General features: G+C 50.6%; 2 protein-coding genes across 2 annotated transcripts; both read right to left on the bottom strand.

Annotated features, from left to right (window-relative positions):
* Positions 1–2,254: 2,254 nt before the first annotated feature.
* TMED3 (transmembrane p24 trafficking protein 3) lies at positions 2,255–9,419 on the bottom strand. The gene is made up of 3 exons (XM_040969295.1): positions 9,177–9,419; positions 6,867–7,115; positions 2,255–2,742 (listed from the first exon to the last, which is right to left on the bottom strand). Exons 1-3 carry the CDS (start codon positions 9,345–9,347, stop codon positions 2,506–2,508), a joined length of 657 nt encoding a protein of 218 aa, XP_040825229.1. The 5' UTR covers positions 9,348–9,419; the 3' UTR covers positions 2,255–2,505.
* An 11,863-nt stretch (positions 9,420–21,282) lies between these two features.
* ANKRD34C (ankyrin repeat domain 34C) lies at positions 21,283–22,800 on the bottom strand. Its single transcript, XM_040969843.1, has one exon. The coding sequence runs from the start codon at positions 22,798–22,800 to the stop codon at positions 21,283–21,285; it is 1,518 nt and encodes a 505-aa protein (XP_040825777.1).
* Positions 22,801–23,008: the final 208 nt, after the last annotated feature.

Genomic DNA, 23,008 nt, shown 5'->3' with positions numbered 1-23,008 from the left:
GGGCTTGGCTAGAGCCTGTGCAGTTTTCCCCCTCTGAGTCCATGAGTCTCTGCAGTCTGTCCGTTGTGCAGTGTATATGTGTGTGTGTGTGTGTGTGTGTGTGTGACAGAGAGAGAGAGAGCTCCCTCTACAGCATCCAAGGATAATGGTGACATCCTCTTGTCCACTATTCTTTTCACTGCTCCCTCACCCTGCTATGAGATGCTTCCATGAGAGCCTGTCTCTTACCTTCTACTATCAGGTGCTCTGATTACAACCTCAGTGTCCCTAAGTTGGCATTGTCCTAAAAGAAAAAGTCCCTTTTCATCCATTCATTTTCAATATGTGGTGTTTTGAGTCCCTTAAGGAAAACATATCATTGGATCTTGTATACTTGGGTGAGAGTCTTTGGATTTTAAGTAACAGTATATTGCAAGTGGTTTTCTAGATTTCTATTTCTCAGCAAGAGAAAGAGGTAGAGAGAACACTCCCAATCACATGTCAGGCATTAGTATCACTTCCCAAGTACCTGCAACAGCTGAGTCTGGGCTGGGTCAAAAAGAGCTGCACTCAGTCCAGGCTCGTCACATGGGCTGCAGGGACCCTACTTCTTCAGCCACCCCTGCTGCCTCCCAGCAGATGCATTAGTGGGAAGACAGAAGCAGGAGCAGGGCTGAAACTTACACCCAGAGACTCTGACACAGGATGCAGGCAACCCAATCGTCTTAAGGGCTAACCCAAGCACCTGCCCCACCATGATGTTTTAACAGAAATTGTGTGTAACTCTTCCAGCCACTTTCCTTTCATTTTCATATACCCTGCTGTCCTTTCACTTCTTGTTACTTTTTGCTTGCCCAGATCAAGCTTAGCTAATTTCAAAAATACTGCTTCGGGCTGTGTTGCTTGATGCTGGCTCCTACATCATGGCCCCTACTTCTTGTTTTCTTTCTTTCTTTCTTTTTTAATGGGAAAGGCAAGTTTTACAGAGGAAAGAAGAGACAGAGAGGCAGATCTCCCATTTGACGGTTCACTTTCCAAATGGGCACAATGGCGGGAGCTGACCGGAAGCCAGGAGCATCTTTCGGGTCTCCCATGTGGATGCAGGAGCCCAAAGACTTGAGATTTCCTCTGCTGCTTTTCTAGGCCCTAAGTAAGCAGCAGTAACAGAGGTGGAGCAGCAGGAACACAAACTGGCATCTTTATGGGATGCCAGCACTCCAGGCAAAGACTTAGCCTGCTTTTGCTTTCCCACTCCATTCCCTCCCCACCACCCAGATTTCTTAAATTCATTAAGATTGGGACCTTTCCCTAAATTAGACAATCAGTTTAGCTCATCCTCATCCCCTCTGAGCACCCCACTCCACCAGTATATGTTACAGAGTATATGTTCTTTCTTCTTTTTTTTTTTTTCCTGGTCCCAGACATTGTACCCACTAGTAAGCATCCTTAGCTGTCAGGTGCCTCACAGTGACTTCTTGGGGTCATTTCTCTTCACCTAGCCATGGCTCTGCACACCTGGGTAGGTCTGCAAAGGACTGTCCTCCGTACAGAGTAGTCAGACCTTGGTCAGTTCTCAGTCCCACCTGCCACTCTGTAATCTGAGATCTTTGATTCTGAGATGCTCACTTATGTTATTTCTCCAAGAGTTTCCTTCTTGCTTCTGGGGTACCTGCTATCCTATCGTGGAACATCTCCCCTATGGCCATGGGGCTTCCAGCCTGGCAATCCTAAAGTAAAACTGTCATTTTATTACATGTACCTGCCTCACACAGCATGCAAGGCCCACTCTCAGCTGTGTCAGGCATTTGTACCACATGCCAGTAAGAACTGGTCCAACAAGAATTGGAACTAAGCTCAGTTCACCCACTCAGATCCTAACTGCTTCCTAGGGGATTTCTCCCAGAAGCTTTGGTGTCTTTTCTGAAAATCTTTGTTGTGAAGCAAACCATCAGACACTTCTGGAAACATATCTACGAATGACTCAGAGAGAGGGAGAGTTCGCCCCTGCCCACAGAAAACAGCAGTAGAAAGACCTGCACATGGCCTGGTGGGTGACTGTAACAGTAAGGCCACTCATGGCACTCGATCCCTGCTTTGGTTCACCCGTGGTGGAGGGGTCTGGGGGAAAAAGTTCCATGCCCCCCTGCCGGACAGCTCTTGCACAGAGGCCCCCCACACTGCTGCCCCTTGCTCTAGGAGACACCAATCATCTAACCACACGTGTTCCCTATGAGGCCTGGGAGCGCCTGTACAGCAAGTAAGGGAGGACACGGTCTCCAGGCTGCGCACACTTCCATTTTTATTAGCCACATTCCTGGTCCCTAGGAGAGACAACAGTGAGCCCAGGGCACCCAGGCAGCCACGAGTAGGTCCCACTTGGGTGGCACACTCGGCTACGTCCCCCGCCCTCCCAGGTGGGGAGAGAGAAGAGCGGCCAGCAAGCATGCAAGCTATTTTGGAGCCACACATCCTGGGACCCATGTCCTGGGCCAGGGTGCGTGGCTCAGCCAGCTTGGCGACGTGGCACTAGGAGTGGACGGCCCTGTTGAGCGGGCGCCTCTCAGTGAAGAAGCTCTTGAGCAGCAGCACCTGGCTGAAGCTGACCACGAACAGGGCAATCGTCTCACCCACAGACCAGTAGGAGACGCGGCTGTTGAGGTCTTCTGCCCTGGCGCGGTCCTGGGCCTCGCGCAGTCGGTAGTGGGTCTGTGAGTCGATCACAGTCTTCAGGGCCTCGTGGATGGTCACGCAGGCTGACTCCATCTGGGCAGGGAGAGAGAAGCGGTCGCATCACTTAGCCCTGAATTAGGGAGCACAGCAAATCAGGAGACAAGGGCTTTGGTCACTCTCCCACTCCCAAAGACAGGGGTGCAGAATCCAGCACACAGGCAATGCTGGATGACCATGTTTGGACTGCTAACTGGGGTTCTGCTCTGAGGGTTTCATGTGGTTTGTTTTCCTCCTCCTACCATGCTGTGATTCTGAGAGGTCCAGTGAGCTCCCCAGAGTCACACTGCTGCTATGTGGTTGACACAGGGTCTGACTCCATGAACTGAGCCTTGAGACTATCCATTCCAGCCCTGCCCATGCCCACAGCACCCTCACCATTAGAGAAGACTGACTTACTGCTCAGCCACTACATTGATGGGAAACTGAGGTCCGAAGAGGCCACATGAATCACACAAGGTCCACACAGTCCATAAACAGCTGAGAAAGAACCAGGCCATTGCAGTGCTGGGCTCTGGGTCACAGCTCTGCAGTGAGAGCTTCTCGCATTCCCTGAGCACACACACGTGCACACTCCATGCGTTCATACAGATGCTCGCATGTAGTACATTATAACTTCCCACTGGAACACTCCAGGCAGCAGGCAGAAATCTGAAAATGTCCCCTACTGTGACCACATGGAGTGCCTTCCTGCTAACCCCAGGAACCTGTGACTGCTTCAGGCCGTCGTCACTGTCAGCTGTCACTGAGTCAGAGGGACTGTTCAGGGTCTGAGGGAATCCCATGCCAGACCTTGAACACCCAGCACATTGCTCACCTTGCTGCAGGAGGCAGCACCCACCTGCCCAGGGCCAGAGAGAAGGCCACCAAGGGCTGCGGGCACCACAGTTGGCAACAGGATGGATGGGACCTCAGTCCTTTGACTGCACAGCATGGGCCTGTGAGTGGATGTCCCTCCCCACAGTAGCCAGGGAAGAGCCCAGCCCTGGGCTACAGAACCTGGCCAAGTCTGCCCTGCCCAGGAGTACACAGAGCTGTGAGGGGCTCAGCAGACACAAGAGTGGGTGCCAGCAGGCACGGGGATGAGCTACTCAGTCACAGACAACCAGTACCTTGTGCCTGTGGCAAAACTCAGAGGCAATCTCACTGCAGACAAGGCTAGACAACACCATGTGAGCAAGTGCTCAGGCTCCAGGGACCCACCAAGCACCTGCCAGACACCTGCTTCAGCTCCCAAGAGAAGAGCACTACCCTGTCCCCTTACCTAAGACTGCACAGCAATGGCCCTGGGCTCCTCCTCCCTCCCATATGCATTAGCCAGGCTGTACCCACAGACATTTGATACTGGAAAGGGACAAGTGGATGTTACCCATTAGGTTACGCTGGGGACACCTGCACTGGCTCAAGACACAGCTACTCTGTCCCTAATCCAGCTCCCTGCCAATGTCCCCTGGGAGGCAGAAGATGTCCCATGTACTTGGGCCCCTGCCACCAGTGTGGGAGACACAGATGGACATCTAGGGTCCCTGGCTTTGGCCTGGCCCAGCATCAGTTGTAGGCATTCAGGATGTGAACCAGCAGATGGAAGATCAACCTCTCTTTCTTCCTCTCTTTAATTCTGCCTTTCAAGTAGATGAAAATAGATAAAAGCAGACTGCTGTGGATTCCAGGCAGACCTTCCAAGTGCCAAATGGTTTCAATGCCAACCAGTGAAGGAGGCTGCTGGGGCACAGAGCCCTGGCCCACCCAACTTGTCTGGCAATACTATGCAAGCTCCTGAATGCCTGCCAGCTGTCAGAGATACAAGAAGGGGGCTAAACCAGGAAGGACTAGGACTGCATTTCCAGCCTTCCTCCAGTATCCAGAAGCCCTGGAGAGGAAGGTGGGAGGAAGAGGAGTCAGAGGAAAGCCGCAAAGTGCCAGATGCAGGCCTCTCAGACACCACATGAGTCTCCCCTCAGAGGCCTTGCTCCGAGGCCAGCCACACCGGACACAGACAGTGGTGCTGCCCAGAGGACCTGGTGCCAGAGCAGCCCCAGGGAGGGAGGGGCCAGCTGCCACTGCTGACGTGGCATTGTCCTGCCCAGCCTGCTTGGCAACCACACAGTCCGTTGCAACACACTTGTGGGTGGGAACTTCAGAAAACAAAGCTTGGAGGTGGGGAGGCGAGGAGGGAATACAGCCAGGCAGCTCCATCTGCTGAGCAGCACAGCACCACAGGCTGCTTCCTAACCCAGCATGGGGCAACAGCAAGTCATGTGGGCACAAGGACCCAAACCACTGAGAGACTCTGAATCCATCAACCCGCTCTCATGTGGAGACAGGAGTCCTGCTAGGTCCAGCCCATCCCCAGAAGATGGTCACTAGAGTCCTACCTCCACCGCGCATCAATACCCTTGTCCTGGGGAGCAGGCCCTGGCACATGAACCTTTGGGAGGGACAAACTACCTCATCAGGCAGTGCCTCCAGCCTGTTTCCTACTTTCTTGGGGCCCAGGGTTGGGGCAGGGGAGAGGGGGCAGGAAATGGCGCTCTGTTCTGCCTACACCACCAGCTGTGGTTTGCTTTCCCTGCCTAGAAGCCTCTCCACTCATCCTGAAAGCTGCCCCTTGAACTCCACCCTTTGCTCACTCTGCCACCCCACTCACCTCCTCTACCCACTGCATGGCTGGCAGCTTGCAACCCCCACAGGACGTCCTCCATCCCCTGCCTCGTAGGGCCTCTGCAGACAGCCGCTTGGGGCCTGTCCATTCTTCAAAGACTTGACAGTAAGGCCTCACCATGGAGTAAGGAAACTCCAAATCCTGCCAAAATGGGTGGGAAACCTCAAGCCTCCACCCAGGGGCCCAGGTAACCTTCAGCTTGGCTGCCCGGCAGCTGCACTCCCCTGGAAGCAGGCGAGAAGTATAAACAGCACATGCTGACAATGTCACCCATTCTCACCGCCACATGGAAGTTCCTCCCTCATCCAGGACAGGTGTGCTACCTGCCCCAACGAAGCCATCCTGAACCTCCTGGGAGAACTTAAGATCCCCGCACTCTGCAACCCAAGCCCCAACCACAGTGTCCTGCGGCTCCCCAGCTCACACAGCTATTTCTTGCCAGGCTCCTAATACCAGTGAGGGTAGTGCTCCATGGACCAACCCATCAAGCCACCTCTCTGCAGATCTGGAAGGAAGGAGCATCTCCAGGGCAGAGTCCAGAAATGCCTAGAATGCCATCCACAGACTGCTCCATCAGCCATCATCAGCTTGTTCCCCAGCACTGCTGGTGCAAGATCTCATGCACAACACACACCCTCAGTGGGCAGGTCCTCCAACGGCAGCCATGTTCAGACTCAGCATCAGCCAACGGAACTTCCTGGGCCTGGCCACAAGCTTCCAGTGACCAATGAACATTGGACATGTCACTGCAGCACTGCAGTGCAGAGCAGGAAGTAGGTTTGTAATGTCACAAGGACGGAGGCAACACAGCTCTCCCTCCTGCTGCGGATGCACCAGGGGACCATGCAGAAGCCACAGAGGCCAGCACAGCACATGGCCACCTCGAAGCATGCCTGTTGAATGCCCAGGAGACTCCAGCTTTGCTCCAGGAACAGCCATGGGTGGTTGTTCCTGTCTGACAAGTCTCTACGGCTTCTGACAGTCACTCAACAGACATGGGGCCAGCTCCCTTTGGAAGCACGCCTCACACACAGGTGCAGCAGGAGAGGCGAGTCTTGGCTGCAAAAAGGCAGGGAGGAGGGGAAGAGAGTGGCATTCGGAGGATAGTCAACCTTGAGAGCAAGCTGACTTGGAGGTCTCTGGCCTCCTACACCATGTCACCACGGTAGCTAAGAGGGGAGCATCCGGCCAGGCCCGAACCTGCCAGCCTTCCTTCTTTGCCTGTAACTGTGTACCTGGCTCAGTCTCTCCAGCAGGGCAGGAGCAGAAGCCAAATGACTGCCAAGCAGCGGCCGGGCCTTTCTCATTCTCTCCTTTCCATGGAGAATCCCAAAACCCCCAGGGAAGGCACAAGAAAGAGCGAGCAAGCCTGGATCACCCCATTGGTCCTTATGCTGTACACATATTGCCCAGCAATGGGGCAAGGGAGCTTAGGACTCAAAGACAGGGAACAGGGGAGAGGGTTCAGCCAGGCCTGCAGTCATTGGCATTCACTCACCTGGGTGAGAGCCGTGACTTTGTTCCCCATGTCTGGCAGGATGGGGGGCTCGTCGCCCACTTGGAAGTCAAAGTAGACGGTCTTGTGTGAAAAAGTAGAGAACTCATTACTGAAGCAGAACTGGTAGACGCCCTTGACCTCGGCCCGGTGCGTGAAACTGTCGTACTGCTTCTTGGTCTCCCGGTAGAGGGTGTTCCCCAGGGGGTCTTCCACATAGCAGTCCACGTCATAGTGACCACCCGTGATGACCTGACAATCACAGAAGAGCTGCTGTGACCAAGGACCCAAGACCCCTTGACCAAACATAAGAGCTGGACATGTCACCTTTGCCACCTGCAGAGGTGGGTGCTGCCTCACCCCTTTGCATGGTCACACTGCTAGTAAGGAAGCAACAGGGCAGGATTTGAATCCCTGTCTGCCTAACCCCAAAGGTGTTTTGTTTTTTGGTTGTTTCTCTCTCTCTGCTAGAGTATGATGAGCCCAATTTTTCCCAACTGGTTGAAGGGGAAACTAAGGCTGCAGGTAAACTGCCCGAAGTTGCACCAGGGAAGCTGGCAGGGCTAGAGTCTTCCCCCAAGGCTGCCCACCGACCCTGCCTCAATCATTCCACAGCAGGAGTGATCCTGCCGTTAGACAGCAACTCTTCACCAAGGCCTCCAGAGAGCACGACAAGATGAAGCAGCGATGCCTAAAAAACTGTCCCAAGGCCATGGACTGCCCCCTCCCCTTGATCTTTGCTGTATGCCCAACAGAAGACAGGCAGCAGGTCCCTTCTTGAGGGCAGCGCCAGTCCTCGGCTGGGACGTGTCTTTGTCTGGAAGTGGGCAACAGTAGTACCCTCCTCGTACGCTGGGAGTGAGGATTTAGTGAGAGATGGTTCACAAGTTCTCAGTGCAGTACATGCCTAGTGGTGCCAGCCAATTGTTGGACATGCCTCAGACTGCAGACTGGCTCCCCACAGGCCAATAATGGACTGGGGTGGGGAGCGGGGGAGATGGGGACCTCACTCTAGGGCAGAGGCAGGTGGAGTGTGTGCTGCCTATCTCTTCCATAAGTCGCAAGAGCCTCGCCCCCTTCGGCCGAGCTGGTGATGTTTCTGACTTGCAGAAGGAGTCCAGTAACTTCTGACACAACTGCTGCAAACTGAAGGCAAGGGACAGGCCATGAAGACAGAAGTAGAGGAAAGACAGGGGAGAATCCCTGGGAATCACTTCGTTCCAACTCTGCCAGTTCACAGAAGGGATGCTAAGACACACAGAGGCAGAATCACAGAGCAGTCTCTAGCCTCAGCCGTGGTCCATGGCAGGACAGGGTCAGCATTCTCCATCTGCTTCCAGAGTGAACTGGCCCTTTGTTCCAGATAAAGATTTCCACACTCTTAGGTCCCGCTGCTGGACTTGTTTTTACCCATGTCACATTTCTGCCCTGGCATCCCCCAGAACCATCCAGCTACACAATTATTATTATACCATGATTATTTCTGTTGTTACCCATGTCAATCCAGCCAGTTTGCGTGCTATCCATATGTCTGTAAAAATGGACAGACGAGGCACTAGGCAACACCTGCACAGCTGATCCAAACCCTGCCTCCAGTGCCTCCGACTATCCTTGCCACTCATGCCCCCTCACTTCTGCAGCCGCACCTGCCCACAGGTGTCCGCCAAGAGATGGCTGAGGAAGATTCCCGCTCAACCTCCAACCCTCCTCCCTCAGCTCACTACAGACCTCCTGGGGCCCAACACCTGTTCCAGGGACCTGTGCCCCCTGACACCTGCTCCAAAAAAAGAGAGGCCAGGCAGGAGCTGGGCTTCTCGGAGCCAGAAGGCCACACCACCGCTCCTAAGCACCCACCAGACAGAGCTCTCCCAGGGCTGCAGCTTACATAGTGGAGACAAATGAAAATAATACTAATACTAACAATAATAAGCTCCCAGAACTATGAGCCCGATTGCTCTCACTGCCATCTTCCATGCTCCCTGGTGACCAGGAGGTCCGGGCTACGACTTGGAACAGGCTCAGAGCTTACATCCAGCAGATCAAAACCGGCGTTCATCAGAGGAGAAGGGGCTCAAGGAAGATACTCTGACCAACTTCCAGGGATGCAGGGCACTCCCCTCCGGGCCACGCACCTGCAGCGCTGACTGCACCCCACCCCGGCCGGATGGTCTCCCAAGGACCCCAACAACTCTCCTCCAGGGAAGGCAGCTAGGGTTCAACGGCCCCCTGTGGCCTCTGCGAGTTCAATCCAGCCTCCCCAGCCCCAAGCGTGCACCGGGCGCAGGTGCGACCCGGGATGGGTCCCAGTCACACCTGGTAGTCCAGGGAGAACTTGACGCCCTGCTCCACCTCCTCGTGGAAGCACTGCTTGGCGTTGTCCGGCAGCTCAAAGGTGAGCTCGGCAGCGCGCGGCCGCTCGGCGCGCAGCAGCAGCAGCAGCAGCGGGAGCAGCGCGGAGGCGGAGCGCAGCCCCGCGCGGCCCATGGCGCCCTCCGTCCGTGCGCCGCGGCTCCGGCCCCGCGGCCCTGGGCGGCCGGGCAGCGCCGGGTGGACCTGCCAGGGCCGACGTGGCGCGCGAGCGGGCGCGGCGCTTCCGGGCAGCAGCGGCGGCTCAGTGCGCAGCCGCGCGCTCCGCGGGGCCCGGGCAGCCCTGGCTGAGTGCGCGTGCGCGCTGGCCGGAGCCGGGCACAGGACACGCCCCGTCCCCTGGACGCGCGGGGCTGAGCGTCCCCTCGGTGCAGCCCACCCTGGCCAGCCGCTGCTGCTGCGGCGGGAGGCAAGCGGCGTTTGCACTGCGGAGGTCTCGGCTGGGCCTTCATCTCTCCCCCTAGGGGCCCCGAACTGCCTCCTGCAACAGAGTCCCAAGGGACGCACTGCGAGGAGTGAATGGGTTATCTTGTATTGCAGGTGGAGATGAGTATGTAAGAGGGGTATTCCTGTCATCACACGTAAGCGTGAGTGCACGTCCACGCCCGCACAGATCAGAAACAAGCGTCAACACAGGGTGCGTGTTGTGGGACTAAGGCGTCAACTGCTCCAAAGACTTTAGGGTTTTGTGTGAGACTTTAGAGTTCTGTGTAACTCCCATACACTGTGTTGTCGATCCACGGTGCAAATTTCATGTGTACATTTTTTGTGCACTTTTGTGTACGTGTACAGTGTCTTGCTTTCCACGGGGGAAAATGTTTTTTTTTTTTTGAAAGATTCAGAGTGACAGAAAAGAGCTTCCATCTGCTAGCTCACTCTCCAAATGATCGCAAATTCCAGAGCTGAGCTGCTCCAAAAGCTGGGAGCCAGGAGTTTCTTCTGGGTCTCCCACATGAATCCAGGGTCCCAAGCATTTGATCCATCCTCTACTGCTTTCCCAGGCCACAAACAGGGTGCTGAACGGGAAGTCGAGCAGCCAGGACCCAATCGGGATCCCGTAGGGGATGCCAGCACCACAGGGTAGAAGATTAGCATGTGCTGGCCATTCAACAGGCAATTCTACAGCCCATTTATGGGGATGGTTTTTAAAGTTTGTGAAAAGTGAAATTGAAAGATAAGCTTGGGGCAGGAGTTTGGTGCAGCAGTTTAGACGTGGCTGGAGCTCCTCCATCCCCCGTAGAAGTACCTGGGTTCGAGTCCTGGGCGTGTTGCAGGGCAGACATGCAGGGCAACAGCTAGGAGACCACTTGGGGGAGGAGGCGGGGAGAGGTGGGATGCAACATGCCAGCCCTGAGTTTCTTTCCAATTTTAGAATCGATTCGTTAGGATCACACCTGTAAAAATAAACATAACTGCAACTTCTTTGGTATATAGTCAGGAATATTCCATAGCCATATGCAAAGCACATGAACTTGCATCCTTATCTCATAATCCAAGTTTATCATAGACCTAAATGCAAAGCCAAAAGCTATGTAACTTTCAGAAGCATGACAAGACACGTGATTTTGAATTATGTAAACATTTTCTAAGACATCAAAAGTGTAACTTTAATGAAAGAAAAAAAATGATAATTAGACTTTAAAATTTTAAAATTCTGCCCTTCAACAAAACACTCTGTTAAGAAAGTGAGAGACAACTTAGAGACGGAGAAAATCACCACAAAGCCTATGGCAATAAGGGGTACACCCAGAATATTTAAAGAACAACTTTTTAAATGAGCAAAAGATGTGAACAGATACTTCACTAAAGGAGACACAGGAAGATCCTCCACAAGGTTCATAGAAAATGGGTTTAAAAATAAGTTGATTGGTGCTGGTGTTGTGGCAGAATGTGGGAAACCTCCACCTGCAACACCAGTGCCCATAGCAGTGCTGTCTGTTCTGTTTCTGATTCATCTTCCTGCTGATGTGTCCAGGCACCCAGTGGAGGATGTTTGGGCTCCTGCACCTATGTGGGAGACCTGGACAGAGTTCCAGGCTCTTGACAAGTCAGGAGCTGGGAATAGCCCAGGTCTCTCATGGGTGACAGAGACCCAGTGACGTGAGCCATCACCACTGCCTCTGAGCATCTTCTTTATCAGCAAGATGGCTGAAGCCAAGCACCAAACCGAGAAGCTCTGCTCTGAGGATCTAGCCAGCATCTCAACCCTTCGGCCAAGCCCTTGATGGTTGACAAGGCACCAAACCAAGGCGCTCTGCTCCGAGGATCCTAACCAACATCTTAACCCCTCGCCCTTGCCCTCTGTAGTATGTTTTATTCTCTCCAGACCCTTCTTCTGGGAGTCCTTCACGGACAACACTTCATCTAGGTCACATCCTTGCTGGGCCTTCTCCTCAGTCCATCATCTTCCTTGCCTGCCCCTCATGCTTATCCTGAAGAGTGCTCCCTCTGTACCTCACAGAAGGCCAAACCACTGGCCCATGTGTTGCTTCTCAGAAATTCAGCTCTGTTTCCATTCTTAAAAATATAGTTTATTTATTTGAAAGTCAGAGTTAGAGAGAAAGAGAGAGAGAGACATCTATCTGGTGATTCCCGTTCCAGGTGACCACAACAGCCATGAGTGAGCAAGGCCAAAGCCAAGAGCTTCATCTGGATCTCCCATGTGGATGGGACCACTTGAATCATCTTCCTCTGCTTTTCCCAGGCCATGAGCAGGGAGCTGGGTAGGAAGCAGAGCAATTGGGACATGAACTGGTGCTCACCCACATGGGATGCTGGTGCCAAGGGCACCTGTTGCATCACACCTCCCCCCCACACACACACAACCCAAACCTAACTCTGGTAGGTAAAGTAGGACTTACTTTCCCAAAACTCATGTGATTGTTTAAATTCTGATATTGTGATGCTAATGATTGATGAATTAAGGGTGGAGATTCCATCTAATTACGGTGTCTGAGAAGTGGATCTGATGGAAGGTTTTTAGGTCATTGGTTCTCACGAGAAGGTAGATTATTTGAGTTCAGGTCCTGCCTAGGTTTCTCTCTCTCTCTTTCCGCAAGCTCAATGTGAGGCTCCACACATATAACCTGAGATACATTTTCCTTTAATTGAAGTAACAAAAAAAGCAGATTAATACACCAACCTAAGAATTACCATTGCCATTAAGTAAATAGAATTAGTCTTTGGAGCTTTGAAAAAAAGAATGCCGAGTTCCCATGCCAAGTTGCCACTTACCCTGTTGCATGACCTTGGCCAGTCACCAACTCTCTCCACATATATTTGCTCAGTGGTAAGTGGAGACAGGTGTGTCTATTTGTACCTGCCTGTATATACACACAGGTGAGTACACACACACGCATACACTCCCAGTTGGCCCAAACACTTTTACCAAACAAGATCTACTTAAAAGAAAAACTTGTATGTGAGTAAACGGGGGAGGAACACTCCCATTAAAGCATAAGTAAGCATTTTCAGAAAACATAGCATGTAGGATCACGCCCTGATGCTCTAGAAAATGCTTGTCTCTATCAACCTGATCTCAAAGCCAAATAAAATTGTGCAAAGAGGGGAAGTTGCAGGCCTATCTCACTTATGAATATAAACACAAAATTATCATCCAAACATTAGCATTGCTCTTCTCCTTCAGGTTTGCAGATGGAAGCTTTGAAATAAAGGCTCCATTTCATTTTTGTGTCATGTAGACAACGAGTTGTTTCAGAAGATGTGTTGATGCACAATGCCACCTGTCTCCTACCTAACTTCCATCAACACGAGGTTCTGCTCTAGACTCGTTGTTCTAATGCTTGGTGATCCACTGCATGAATGAGTGTGCTGTGTCATGCCATTTTAATTACTGACACTGTTTAAATCTTGCCAACTGGCTCTGCAATCCTCACAATCATGTTATTCTTCAAGATGGTCTTACTTCATTTCCAGTTCTTGGCTCTTCCGAGGGAACTATAAATACATTTTTTTTCATCTCTGGTGAAAATCTTCTGGCCATTTTCATGGTATATGTATCCAGGGAAACCTGAATTATATGTGTCAACAATAGCTAATGGTGTAGCAAAGAATATCATGGTATGTTTTCAGTTGCCCAAGTACTCTTCATACCATTTCCACAGTGATTGCCCCAGTCCACAGTCCCACCAGCAGTGGATTAGGGCGCTTTACCTTCCACAACCTTGCCAGCAGGTGTTGTTAGTAGTTTCCTGCGTGTAGGCCAATCTTACTGGGATTAAGTGGAACCTTGAAGTGGTTTTTATTTGTATTTCCTTTATTGCTGGTGAGCATTTTTTCATATGTCTGTTAACCATTTGGATTTATTCCTTTGAAAAATGCCTGCTCACTTCCTTCTCCCCTTTCCTAACTGATGTGTTTATTTTGTTATTGTATCTTGGGAGCTCTTTGTATACCCTGGATATTAACTCCCTATCTGTTGTGTAGAGTACAAAGATTTCTCTCCCATTACATTGGTTGCTTTTTGTTGATTGTTGCCCTCACTGTGCAGAACTTCTCAGTTTGATATAGTCTTATTTATTTTGGCCTTCGCTGCCTGTGCTTTTGATGACTTTTCTAGGAAGTCTATGCTTGTACCTGTACCTTCTAGAGCATTTTCTATGTTTTCTTCTAATAGTTGATGCTTTCTGGGTATAAATTTAGGTCCTTTATCTATTTAGATTTGAACTTTGTGTTTGGTGAAAGGTGAGGGTCTTGTCCCAACAATTGTCCCTGAAACATCTGTTGCAGGGACCAACCTTTTTTCCTGGGTTGTTTTCTGTTCTCTTATTGAAGATTAATTAGTTGTACATGAGATACCTAAACTGTTTAATGAAGGATGAAAAACTAAAAATTTGAATTTTTAGAGTAATAACCAAGTCTCCAGATTTGTGAAGTTTATCTCTTAAAATTAGTAAGGAAATTAGAAATGTAATGAAAAAAATTAAATAATATAATGGAGATAACTAATTTGGTGGCATATTGATTGTAATTCTAGTATTGTTTTTAACACTTGGTAAAATAATTCTAAAGGATCATTTGTCCAATGAAGAGAACTGGCAGTGAGATTGACCCATGATTTGCAAAAGTGCTTTAAAACTCGATAGCCATTAAAATGAATGACTCTAGCACCAAGAGGTAATCACCTCAATGGAGCAGAATAGAATGAAATAGGATGGGATGGGGCTAAGGAGCCCAGAAACAGATACAGGAGTGTTTGGGAATTAAAGAATTTAGCCTACTGTGAAGATGACATCTCACATCCTTGAAAGGACACAGCAACTGCAGCCAGAAGACGGTTCTCACAGGGCAGGACTCAGAGGGGATGCAGGTACAGCCCCACCAGGATTCCAAATCAGCTTCTCTTCTCTTCTCTGGGGTCTGCCCTCTTCACCATGCTGGCCTCACCCCGAGACTCCACTTTTCATCATCATGCAGATAAACCCAAGACAACGTGTTTAGTTAGAATTGAGCAGTGGAGGGCCCGGCAAGGTGGCGCAGTGGTTAGGGTCCTCGCCTGTACGCCCGGGATCCCATATGGGTGCCGGTTCTATCCCAGCAGCCCCGCTTCCCTTCCAGCTCCCTGCCTGTGGCCCGGCAAAGCAGTCGAGGACGGCCCAAAGCTTTGGGACCCTGCACCCACATGGGAGACCCTGAAGAGGCTCCTGGCTTCGGATCGGCATAGCATGGGCCGTTGCGCTCACTTGGGGAGTGAGTCATCGGACGGAAGATCTTCCTCTCTGTCTCTCCTCTCTGTATATCCGCCTTTCCAATAAAAAAAATAAATAAATAAAAGCAAACCTTTAAAAAAAAAAAAGAATTAAGCAGTGGAACAAAGAGAAAGAAACTCTGTCTACAAGTACAGGGCTGGGGCTGTTTCCTTCAGTCCAGTAAGTCTGACCTCAGTCACAGAATCTCTATCTAAAGCATCAGTGAAGGCAGGCCACATGCTGATTGGCTGCACCCTGTAACCCGTCACTGGTGAGAGTGAACTTGAACCAATCAAGACTTCCCTCTGAGTAGGGGTGGGGTCTGCTTCCCTTGCTTCAGTAGGGCTGCGGATATGCTGTACTATCTAAGCAAACACAAGATTTGACACAAAGGAGGAGATAAAAGGGATTAAATGGATGTGTCTCCAGCAGTGCCTACTACAGAAAAGAACGTATTAAATACTTGCCAGTTTAGAATGGGATAATCAAAAATGAATCTAGAACCTTTCCTCTTGCCATAGATCAGAGGTACATGGGATCCAGTTCTTTGTATTGCTTGCCTGCCAATTGGTAATTTGTATGCTATGAAGTTCTCCGCACTAAAGCTTTGTATTTAAGAAATGACACAGCTGTTTATGTCTCCAAATCAAACAGAACTAGACCCCCAGCCCCTGTTCACATCTAATGAAGAAGCCGAGAAAGTCCATCTGGGTCATGGTGGAGCTCTTTCCCTGTTCCACCCTGGAAAGGCCTTCTGATGTTCACAGTGGGCAGGTGCAAGGACAGGGTTGAGAAGCTTGGCATCCAAGCTGCAGGTTTTCTTCTGGACAGGTGACTTAGACAGCCTCCCTCTGAGCTAGGCCAGGCCCAGCTGGCCAAAATGTACCAGGTATCCCATCCCCTTCCAGGAGTTTGTTCTGGAAAGGAGAGAATTCCAAGCAAAGGATCCCAAACTTATCAGCCCTAAGAACAAGCTTTCCCCTTCCACGGCCTCTCTACACCTCTCTCCCTCCCTGACAATTTTCTCCTTCTCCAGAATGGTCCCTGGGTCCGTTACTATCTCTTGTTAGAGGATATCGGAAGACTGTTGGCCTCTCTTCTTGAAGACAGATTAGGAAAGAGATCATCAATTCCTAGGTTTCCTTTTTCTTTTGGTTTTGGTTACTTAGCGATTGCCATAGAATAAGGGGATATCTGAGTGGAAACTTTGGAACTTTCCAGAGAATGAAGGACTCTCAAAGAATCATTGAACTCTGAAGTCTAGAACCCAAGTGAGATTCAGACCTTTGGTTTAGCAACTAGACACTTGGCAGGACACCCACAACCCATGTTGAAGTACCCACGTTCAAATCCTGGTTCTGGGAATTTGGGGCGTGAACCAGTGGAGGAGAGCACTCTCTCTCTCTTACAAATAAATCAATTAAAATTTTTAAAAGGACAAGTGGGACCTTCCGTGTGCTCCACTTATTCGTTTTAAACTGATTGCCCTAGCCTTGAATGTACACTAATAGAAATCAGCTTCCATCCAACGATGTTGTCATCAGAAAATGGCCTACAAAGGGTCTCTAGCACCTGAAATTAGTTGCTACTAGTACATGACAACCTTAACAGCAGGGCCTAAGATACACTTACCCTTGAAAGTGGTAATGCTGCTTATCATCCATTGCACCAGAGAGTATAATGTTTTCATCCTCAAAAATGGATTTCTAAAATTAAGTGCAATATGTAAAGTACTGAATGTTGACTAAGGTTGACACTGCTAAGCCATCACATAAATCTCATAGTAAAGAAAATGTAATGCTTATCATTGCAGTTTCACTGAGAAAAAAAAATGAGGGACACTACTAAAAGATTGTAATATTTTCTTTATTGATACATCAGACACATCTTATTAGTTTCAATACTTGAAACATGACACTTCTTGGATGACGTCATCAGCTTGAGACTAAGGATAGAACACAGAACCAAGATCAAGCAGTACAGGATATACCTGCAGCACCAGCACACACACACACATACACACACACACACACACACACACACACACACACACACACACATCAGGTGCTACCTACATTTGCAAAGAACTGTTGCGAGCAACTTAATGAAATTCACAGAGAATTGACACTGGGTTTGCTTTTTGGTTTTTATTATTATTGTTATATTATTTATTAAAGGCTTTGGAATGTCTAGAAATTAAAACAGTTTCTGACTTTAAACTCTAGGCTCACATTCTGTGTAACAGCTACATGGACAGTTCAGAGAGTCTTAAGTGGATGGACTATTGAAACTAGAGCGTGCAGCTAATGTGTGTAGTTGTCACTGGGATTCTGATTGGGGCGTTAATCTAATGTCTGACCTAAAACACGCTTGAATCTAAAGTACACTCATCAAAAGCATTTGTATGGAGCAGAGTGTAGTAACATAGTCAACACCGTTTACTTAAGCCAAACTCATGATAAAGTATTTTGGTCACTGCACTGGTTGAGAACAGTCTAATCTGGTGAATGTGTCATCAAGAAGTGGTGAGACGGGGTGCCACTTGGTGCCTAGAGAAAGGCTGAGTGAAATTCATGGCTGACTGAGGCAGGCAAGGATGGTATGAAGGTGTCCAGCCTGGGTTGGATGAGTTATCTGTGCAGTGGACTGGCCATCCTGAAGGAGCGGCTCACCATGTCTGGTGTTCCAAGCTGATGGTGATGAATGGACTACGTTTGCTATGCAGCACAAATTGTATGTCCCAATCTCAGTGAAAGGTTTATCGAAAAGCTCCTGTGCAGTATCTGGCTATGCCTGTGGCTGGATGCCAGCTAGCAGAGTGAGCTTCCACCAGCACTATTAACAGCTGGGAAAGCGCTCAGCATAGCACATGTGCCTTGTGTGTTCTGTGAATGTCTGGGGATGCTGTCTGCAGAGACTTCTCTCGAATTCATTTGAGAGTTACTTGCTTGCCTATAAGAGTGTTCAACTAGTAAGCACTGCTAATGATTCAGTGGTTCTGAGGAGAATATTGGGGTATCCAGAGGAAGGCTCTTTCATGAGCTAAGAGCTTTCTATATCTTTGTATATTCATCTCTTTTTCTTCCTTTACTGCAAAGTACAGGAGACCCTCAGCACTCATGTCCGTGTGTGTATGGCCATATCCCCCTATGTCTGCATAGCTCTTTTCCTGTTTCTAGCATGATGTCTACCTTATTGATCATGCTTCTCTGGAGCTTGAATGACGCTGCCCAGGGAGACATCTGGCCATGTCTGAACACAGCTTTGCTGGTCAAGGTAGGAGAAAGGTGCTGTTGCCTTATGGCAGATGGACGCTGAGATGCTTCCAAACATCCTACTATGCGTCATGGGACAGCCACCCACAGCCCAGCAGGTAAAACTCCAAATGTCAATGATACCGAGGTTGTGCTAAAGGAATTTTAAAAAGAAAGTACGTCATTTGTTCTTTAACCGCATGGTCATGAACACTTTCTTCAGATTTCATGATTTTTTTTCTTTATAATTTTCTGAAAGATTGATTTAAGTACTTATCTGAAAGGCAGAGTCACAGAAAGAGAGAGATCTCCCATTTGTTACTTTACTCCCCAAGTGGCCACAAAAGCTGGGGCCAGTCAGATCAAAGCCAGGAGCATGGAAGCCCATCAGGATCTCCCACAGGAGTGGTAGGGCCCTACTTGAGCCATCTGCTGCTTTCCCAGTCACATGAGCAGAGAGCTAGATCAGAAGTGGAGCAAATGGAATTCAAAGTGATGCTCATATGGGATGCCAGTGTCATATGTGGCTTAAGCTTCTGTAATACAAAGCTGGTCCCTTGCTATTTTTTTCTTATTTGAGAGGTAGAAAGGAGAGTGAGAGAGGGAGGCGGGGCGGGGGGGAAGAGAGAGAGAGAGCCCTTTCATTTACTGGTTCACTCCCTAGATACCCGCAATGGTCAGGGCTGGGCCAGCCAGGCCAAAGCTGGAAGCTAGGGACTGAATCCTTCCCACATGCTGGGAAGGGCCCACTGCTTGAGCCATCACCTGCTGCCTCCCAGGCTGCATATCAGCAAGAAGCTGTTATCAGGAGCAGAGCTGGAACCAGACTGAGGCACCTGATATGGGACGTGGGTGGCTAACCCAACCAGCATCTTCGGCACTAGGACAAATGCCCAGCCTTATGAGCACTCTAGCTTGGAATCTGATGAATTTCTAGAAGATGTTTTAGAGTCAGTGTATTGTTTAGATCTTAATGGAGGCTTTTTCTTTTTAAATCAGCTTAGAGAAGGGCTTTGATAGGCTCACAGGGTTCTCACAGAGGCAAAATATTTTCAGCTAGATTGCACTTCATTTTGTGTAGGATGTTTGAAAGCTTGTAACTTGAGAGGTATCAAGAAACAATCGCAATTAGCTGCACCGCACTGAAGTGCAGCAGGTAAAGCCACCACTTAGGATATCCACGTCCCATATCCAGGATGGGGGGACTGCTTTGAGTCCCGGATGCTCTGCTTCTCATCCCGCTTCTTGCCAATGCACTTGGGAAGGCAGTGAGTGGTGACCACAGTGTTTGAGTCCCTATCATCTATGTGGGAGACTCAGACAGAGTTCCTGGCTCCTGGTTCCAGCCTGGTCCAGCTGTGAGAAGTGAGCCAGCCAGCAGATGGAAGATTCATTCTCTCTCTCTCCCTCTCCTCTCTCTCTCTCTCTCCTCTCCACCATTCTATATTTCAGATAGACAAATTCTTTTCATTGCTACATTTCATATCCAATAACCTCTAGGCACAATTGCAGACACTGTCATATCTTACGAAGCCATCTAATCCTCTCTCCACAACCTTATACCTGTCTTTCCTCTTCACTCTATGGGATGCTGCCCTGGAAACTGCTGAGTTTTCAAACCACAGAGCAGACACACCTCTCCAGCATGAGAGGGCAAACTGACAGGAGGGTAGCCAGGAGCATCTCCAGGCACGTGTGACCACGTGACAGCACACAGGCTCTGCATCCTCCCTGGATTTGATCAGTCACTCAAAAGGATTTCCAAGTTAGCTCTACAAACACCCGATCCCCTAGCTCATTCATCCAGAGAAGGAACCAGATTTTCCTTGAGTTACCTAATGGAAGGGAAGTGACAGTTAGCATCCCTGTCATTTCCTTGCTGCTTCCAGCTTGGGAGGTTCCAGTTCAGCTCCAAGTTAGCTAACCATTTCTCACAAATCTGTGTCGGGATGGGGTCTGGGCAAGTCTCTTTTTGAAAGAGAATTTTACATTAGGGGCACCAGCCACCATCACCCTCCAGAATCTAAAAGGTCCCATGAGTATATGCCGTTTGGCGGACTCAGAGCATGTTCAGGTTAGTGTGTGAGCAAAGTAGCTGAGTGACGTCACCCAGGCCTGTTTGCCAGTGTCCACGCAGCGGAAGGAAGCAGGACTCGCAGGTCAGGGCCTGTTGGGTAGGGATGTCTCATTCTGTTTCATCAGCCAGGATGCAGCATCCCCGGCAGCATGACTTAGGGACTGATGTGGAGATTTCGTACGTCTTCGCTCACATGAAAGCTGTGTGTTTTTTGTAGGCACTTTAAATAGAGGGTTACAAGGAATGCAAACTCCAAATACCACCTTGCAATGTACACGCTCCTTCTCTGTATGTCTGTTGGAGAAACCATTGCTGTCCACAGCTTCACACCGGTGCCCTTGCTGTGTTCCTGTTGAGCTTTATTTTTTCTTAAAGATTTATTTATTGTTTATTTTTATTACAAAGTCAGATATACAGAGAGGAGGAGACCCGCAATGGCCGGTACTGCGCCATCTGAAGCCGGGAACCAGGAACTTCCTCCAGGTCTCCCACATGGGTGCAGGGTCCCAAGGCTTTGCGCCGTTTTCGACTGCTTTCCCAGGCCACAAGCAGGGAGCTGGATGGGAGGGAAGTGGAGCTGCCGGGATTAGAACAGGCGTCCATATGGGATCCTGGTGCGTTCAAGGTGAGGACTTTAGCCGCTAAGCCACGCCGCCAGGCCCCTCCTGTTGAGCTTTAAAGTGTTTCTTTCTTTGGAGAAGAGTGTGTGTGTGTGTGTGTGAGAGAGAGAGAGAGAGAGAGAGAGAGACTCCCTCTGCCAAACATGATGATCTTGAGCTTTTTGCAAATATACCTATAAAACCCCAGGGATTATTCCAGATGCCAGGATGGGAGGAGGGGACTCTGAGATGATCCTTAACTCTGTGGGGAAGTGAAACCGCACCCCTTTCTGACCCGACCACGCACTGATATTCAGTGAGCGGGGAAGCGGAAGGCGCACGGTCGCATGGGTCCCTGGCTTCAACCACAGAGGTGGAAAGGAAAGAACAGCCCTCCCTCCCGTGGCCCAGCATCTAAGTCATGATCTCCTCGAAGTCAGAGAGCTGCTTCATCTGCTCAATCTGCATCGAGTGCCTCCTGAACAGTTTCTTTTTATTTCTCAAGTCGACTCTTTTGGGTGAACTTGGAGCAACTGGGATCATGGACTTCAAGCCTGTGGCCAGTGGGGAAGCGGCTTTGCTGCCTGATCTAATATCCGGGATAGGAGGGTTCGGATTCACGTTCAGAGGCGGAAGAAAACCGGGCCTGGTCTGAGAGATGTGGTCCAGAAGCAGGGTCCCAGAGCCGCGTCTTTCTAGCAGGTGTGGAGGCCGCCGACGCGTGGCGGTGGGAGACGTGCTGGGGGCCGCATCGAGGGATAGGTGGGAGCTGGTGACCTTCTTTCTGTCTACCAGTCCTTTGCCTGGGTCGAGTGGCTCGGCCCCTGCTTGTAAATCCAAATTGTAGAGGTCGTTTTCCAAGCGTTTGAGCGAGGCCGGCTCCTTGAGAGCACAGGGTCCTATGGCACCTTTCTCTGGGTCAGCGGGCAGCGTTCCCCGTCTGGCCAGGCGTGGGTGGGGAGCCTGACCTTTCCAAGATGCTGGAGCTGAGGAGGCTGGAATCTTCAGCACCTGCTCCGTGACGGTGAGGAGCAGCGCGGGGTCCTTGCTGTCGATGCTGTTGGTCCTGGACAGGGGCCCCCTCTTCGAGAAGGACACGTCGCCGATGCTGTCGGTGCCAGTGCAGTGCAGCTCATCCTGCCGAGCGGAGGCTGCCAACACGGAGGGCGCGACCAGGCCCCAGGGTTCAGACTGTAGCCTCTTGAGCTGGGGCAAACGGGCCCGTTTGAGGTTGCCCACTTTCCTGCTGGGGGACCCGGGCTCTGGAAGGGCCTTGGCGGCACTGCAGCCACTTGGATGGCTGAAGAAGTCATCTTCCTTTTCTCCGGGGGCAGAGCCAAGACCCGCAGCTGCCAGTTCGACCTCAGAGGGAGATGCGCATAGTGGAGGCGACTGCCTGTCTTCCACTTTGGGGGAGGGAGGAACGTTGAGATATTGCTTGGTGGTTTTGGTGCCCGAGGACGATTTGTCGGTCGTTATAATGATCACCTCCTTCCCTTTGGCTTTGCAAGCAGCAAGGAGATGCTTCAAGGCGTCTTTGTCCTCGGCATTGATGGCGTAAACCAGAGCAGACGCCCCGGTGCGGTCCTCCAGGCTGGGGTCTGCGCCGTTCTCCAACAGCAGCGAGACCACGTCTCCGCCTGCTCTCCGGATGCAGGCGTGGATGAGCGCCGTCTTGCCCGACTTATCCTGGATGTTGGGGTCAGCCCTGTTGTCCAGCAGGTACTTGACCATCTTGGACTTGCTGATGCTCTGCTGGTCCACGTGCTGCGTGATGCAAGCCACCATGAGCGCCGTTTCTCCTTTCTCGTTGCTCTCATTGATGTAAGCGCCTCCTTCCAGGAGGAGCCTGGTCAGCCGGAGCCTGCCCAGCCACACGGCCTTCAAAAGGGAGTTCCCATCCGTCCTCAACTCGGTGTCATCGTCCATCATCCTGGCCACAGCCTCACGTCTCGGAGCCACAGTGGCCGTCAGACCTAGCAAGGTGAGAAGAGAGGAGACAGGTCACGCGCTGCCATCGCCCAGCCCGACCCCACGGCACGTCGCCTTGGCCTAGGCATCTGTGGCATCTTGGAGTTAGTTTCTCCCTCTGGAATGTGTGTGTTGGAGCAGGCAGTGAGGGGTACAGTAGCAACGGACC

The sequence above is a fragment of the Ochotona curzoniae genome, unplaced genomic scaffold (genome assembly GCF_017591425.1).
Source record: "Ochotona curzoniae isolate NIBS_2020 unplaced genomic scaffold, NIBS_Ocur_1.0 scaffold_4701, whole genome shotgun sequence".
NCBI lineage: Eukaryota > Metazoa > Chordata > Mammalia > Lagomorpha > Ochotonidae > Ochotona > Ochotona curzoniae.
This window is presented reverse-complemented; position numbering and strand designations above follow the sequence as displayed.